Source organism: Haliaeetus leucocephalus, unplaced genomic scaffold (assembly GCF_000737465.1).
Source record: "Haliaeetus leucocephalus isolate CR32 unplaced genomic scaffold, Haliaeetus_leucocephalus-4.0 Scaffold0, whole genome shotgun sequence".
Taxonomy (NCBI): Eukaryota; Metazoa; Chordata; class Aves; order Accipitriformes; family Accipitridae; genus Haliaeetus; species Haliaeetus leucocephalus.
The window spans coordinates 29930189-29934426 of NW_010972436.1; the positions used below are offsets into that span (position 1 = coordinate 29930189).

Consider the following 4238-nt stretch of genomic DNA (forward strand, 5'->3'; position numbering starts at 1 on the left):
CCCCCCCCCATGCCCGCCGCTCCTGGCTGCCCCCCCAAGACATGGGCTGCCGTTCTTTTGTCTGGTGTGGCTTTTTGCCCCACCACCCCAGCTGGGGGAGAGCCAGCACCCCCGGGGCAGCACCACCTCCCTCCCCGCCACACTGGCTCGCCCCGTGTCAGGGCAGGGCGGGCAGGGGAGAAGCCTTTCAGGGGTCCCTGACAGTGGTGGTGATGGTCAGCTGCCCGGCAAGGGCTGCCGGCACCAAGCCCGAGCAGCTCTTCTGTCCCAGGTGGGAGATGCACTCCCCTCCCGGCCCCTCGGCACCCCTTCCCGGGTGGCAGGAGGCTACGGATGAGCCTCACATTTTCCTGGGTTGACGCCGGTATCCCCACCGCCTGTACGCGTGCCGGCCGGCCGCCGGCGGTAGCTGTGTCCGGCCCCTCCTCCCCGCGGCCGTGCCAGAGGGGCCGTGCCGGGGCGGGGGGCCGTGCAAGCAGCCTGCGGGGCCAGCCTGGGGGCGGAAAAAGGGCAGTTCCCAGGAAATCAGTTAATGAAAGACCAAAACCACCAGCGGGTCGATTGGCGAGGCTCTCTGGGGTCAGGCAGCCCCGGCAGCCCCCCACCGCAGGGATGAGGTTCCCACTAGCCCTCTGCCTGGGCTTGGTGGCCCTGGCCACCGCCAGCCAGTCCCCGCTGCAGCGGCGGGTGGTGAAGGAAGTGCTGGAATATTTCCACAGCCGCAGCAACGTGCAGTTCTTCTTCAAGGAGCAGGCAGTGGAAGGGGCTGTCGAGCGGGTGAGCGCCAGGGGCTGTGGGCACCCTTGGCCCCCTGGGAGGGCTGCTGCTGCTGCGGAGAGGGGGGAGATGGCAGCCGAATCCCTGGCCTGGCGTCGGCAGGGCAGGCGGGGAGGGGGTCGGGGTGTCACAGAGGGAAGTGGGTGCCAGGGTGTTCCGGAGGAGGGAAGGCTGGGTGCGAGGACGGACCTGCCGACACGGACAGTGTGGGCAGGCTGGTCATCGGGGACTTACGGGCAGGGGCTGGCAGAGCTCAGCTACTCATTAACTGTGACACAGCTGGCCATGGGGCAAGCGGCTGCTGGTGCCTGGCCACCCTGGTGTAGCCAGGAGCACTGACAGCGGTGGCTCAGATGTGCCTGTTCCTTGGGAGGGGCTGGGGGGCTGCGGGGACCCTCCAGTTTGGGCCACTCACCCATGTTGGGAGCCACCTTGTAGGGTCCCAGAGAGGTTGTTCTCTGGGACTGGATTTACCCTCGGGGCTGCGAGGGGTTGGGGTCCCTCTGCTCCCCCTCTCCGCACCAACTGCAGCACAGTGCGAGCTCTTGGCCCCACGTCGGCTGCCCTGTCCCCCCCTGCAGCTGACGGGCTGTCCCCCTCTCCCCCCAGGAAGACCCCTCGGGGACATTTGTCCAGCTGCGCGTCAACCTGGTGCAGACGGCCTGTGGGAAGAGGGCACCGCGGCGGCAGAACTGCAGGACCCTGGAGAACCGGGTGAATCGGGGCTGCTGGACAGCGTGTCCCCCTCCCTTGTACCACATCCCATGGGGACATGGCACCTCTGCCTCCCCCAGACCCCCCCACCCGCCCCGGCCCTCCGCCACGCTGCCGTGTGTGCCGGGGAGGGCTGGAGGTGACGATAGTTCCTGGCAGTGGCGACGTGGCCGTGCCTGGCGCTGCCCTCCTGCCATGCCATGGCGAGTGGCAGGGACGTCCCCAGGCCTGGCAGGGCGGGGGGCTGGCCAGGACCCGCTGGGGGTCCCTGGGGGGCTGGGCGGTGACATGCTGTGCTCTCTCCCCAGAGGAAGCCAACCTGCCTGGCTTGCTACAAGTTTGACAGCAGTGATGTCCCCAAGGTGCTGGACAAGTACCAGAACTGCGGCCCCAGCCATCACCTGGCGGTGAAGGTGAGCTGTCTCCCAGGCACCAGCACGGGTCCCCGCCGGCTGCTGGGACCCTTGTGGTGCCGTGGTGGGTGCCAGCCCGTGTGCTCTGCCCCGCAGGAGATCAAACACCGAGACGAGGCGGAGTGCAGGGCGGTAGAGGAGGCTGGCAAGTCAGTGGATGTGCTTTACCTCCCTGGCATGTACGCCTTCTCCAAGGGGCTGCCAGCCTAGGCAGCCATCCCCACATCCCCACACGGTAGGTGCCGGGGATGGCAGGGTTGGGCGGGGAACACGAAGCCCTCTCCTGCCAGCAGAGCTCTGGCATGCCCTGGTGCTGGTGGGATGTGGATGCTTCTCCACTAAGAGTGGAGCCAGACTGGGGTCCCCCTCCAGGTGCTGGGGACTGTCCTTGGCTGGGAGAAATCCCCCCAGGACATCTCCAGCCAGGTCTGCTGCCTCCGGGGCATGCTGACCCTGGGCACAGGGTGACAGGGACAAGGTCACTGGCAGATATGTGTGTGTGTGTGAGTGCACAGGCACGTGCGGGGGGGTTCCTCCCGCAGACAGCCCCTTCCTGTGTCCCCTCTCCAGGCCACCACCTCCACCAGCCGGAGGAGACGGACGCTGCCACGGGGGACTGGCCCGGCCCCCCCCGCTTGCCACCCCCCAGCACTGTGTGACCAAAGGACGGTCCTGGACACGCTCCCTCCCCACCTGCCCCCCAGCTCACCAGTAAACCCCGGCTCTGGCTGCTGCTGTCGCCGCTGTTATTCCCAGCGGGGATCGCTGTGGGTGGGGGGACCCGGGGTGGGCTCAGTCCCATGTCCCTCCAGCTGTGGGAGCTCCATGCCAGCTTCCCCTCCAGCACTGGGTGCGTCACCCCCTGCCCGTTGTCCCCAGCCCAGGAGGAGGGACGGGGATGCGGCGGGTCCAGGCAGAGCAGTGGGTAGAAGCAAGTCCCCCCCCGGCTGCTCGGGGCCCAGGGCGATGCAGCAGAGAGGCATGTTGGAGGATGGCATGCCTTTACTGCACAGCCCCGTGACGTCCTCTGGTCCCCGCAATGTCCCCCAGTCCCCATGTGCAGCCTCCCCAGCCCCACAGTCTCTCCTCTGGGCTGGAAAGCTCAGGGATGGCTCCAAAATCCCTAAGGACATCTCTGCTTCTGCTGCGGCTATGCAGGGGACAGGGAGCCCCAATTCCCCGTCCCAGAGCCCCTGAGGGGTGATGGAGCACCTGGAGTGCCAGCCCCAGCACCCCTGGCCATGTAGGATGCTGCTCTGGCGCAGCGCGGGGCTCGGGCAGCCCCCCAGCCCGCAGGCGAGGCCGGGTTCCTTGCGGCTCCTCTGGCATCCCTCCGGCGAGGGCTGGGCTGGGCTGGTGGTGGCATGTGTGGGGGGGTCTCCTCTTGTGGGACCAGGGGGTCTCGCGGCTCAGAAGACAAAGGAGTTGGGGTCAGGTCGGCCGCTCAGCGTCCGCTCCGCCTGGGCGATGGTGTCGTCGGCGCGGCGGCTCAGCTCCCGGCACTCCTGCAGCACCTCCCCGAACTGCTTGTAGGCCTCCTCCATGATGGAGCTGCGCCGGGGCGGCCGCGGCTCCCAGAAACTCGCCTCCACCCAGGGCTGAGCCGCGCGGGGTGGTTCGGTACCAGTACCGGCGCCGCCGCCGCGTCCCAGCGAGCTGTCGAGATCCCGGCAGAGCTGGTAGAGCTCGCTGCCGCGACCGGACACCCGCTCGCCGTCGATGGCTTTGAGGCCGGGGAACATGTCCGCCAAGGCGGCACGGTAAGCCGGGGCGGCGCAGAGAGGGTTGGCGAGGCGGGCGAGGGGGTCTCGCAGGCGCAGGCTCTCCAGGCGCCGCAGCCCCGTCAGGCAGCGCAGCTGCTGCAGGCTGCTCACCAGGTTACCGGCGACGTTGAGGCTCTGGAGGTTGTGGCAGGAGCCAAGCGGCTCCAGGCTGGCGACGCGGTTGCGGGAGAGGTTGAGGACGGCGAGGGACTTGAGGGCGGCCAGCGGTCCCAGCTGGGCGATGGCGTTGCCGGAGAGGTCCAGCCACTCCAGGTTGGCGCAGTCGCCCAGGCAGCCCAGGTGGGCGATGCCGCGGCCCCGCAGCTTCAGCAGCAGGATGGACTCCAGGGCGAACTCCCCGGTGCTGGCCTTCAGCAGCTGGGGGGTGATCCGCACCCCCTCCTCCTCCTCCTCCTCTTCCTCATCCTCTTCCTCCTCCTCCACCTCGGCCTCCCCGCGTCCCTCCATCCTGGCCGGCGGCCCCCCCGGATCCGCTCGGCTCCTGCGGCTAAGGGAGAGGGGGGGGGAACACCGGCGGGGGGGTTGGGGCCTGCCCCGTGTCCCCCGGGAC

At 69.0% G+C, this 4238-nt stretch overlaps 3 protein-coding genes across 3 annotated transcripts in view; 1 reads left to right on the plus strand and 2 right to left on the minus strand.

Moving 5' to 3' along the window:
- The window catches only part of LOC104829357 (zinc finger protein 208-like), an 81741-nt gene that overhangs the window by 10062 nt on the left and 67441 nt on the right, over positions 1-4238 (minus strand). The gene's annotated exons all lie outside the window — the stretch shown is intronic.
- On the plus strand, positions 562-2114 carry RARRES2 (retinoic acid receptor responder (tazarotene induced) 2). Its single transcript, XM_010562127.1, has 4 exons — positions 562-777; positions 1387-1491; positions 1800-1904; positions 2001-2114. Exons 1-4 carry the CDS (start codon positions 613-615, stop codon positions 2112-2114), a joined length of 489 nt encoding a protein of 162 aa, XP_010560429.1. The 5' UTR covers positions 562-612.
- On the minus strand, positions 3314-4084 carry LRRC61 (leucine rich repeat containing 61; the record flags this gene model as incomplete). The annotated part of the gene is made up of 1 exon (XM_010562233.1): positions 3314-4084. A coding segment is annotated over one exon (771 nt), but the record flags the coding sequence as incomplete, so codon positions are not given.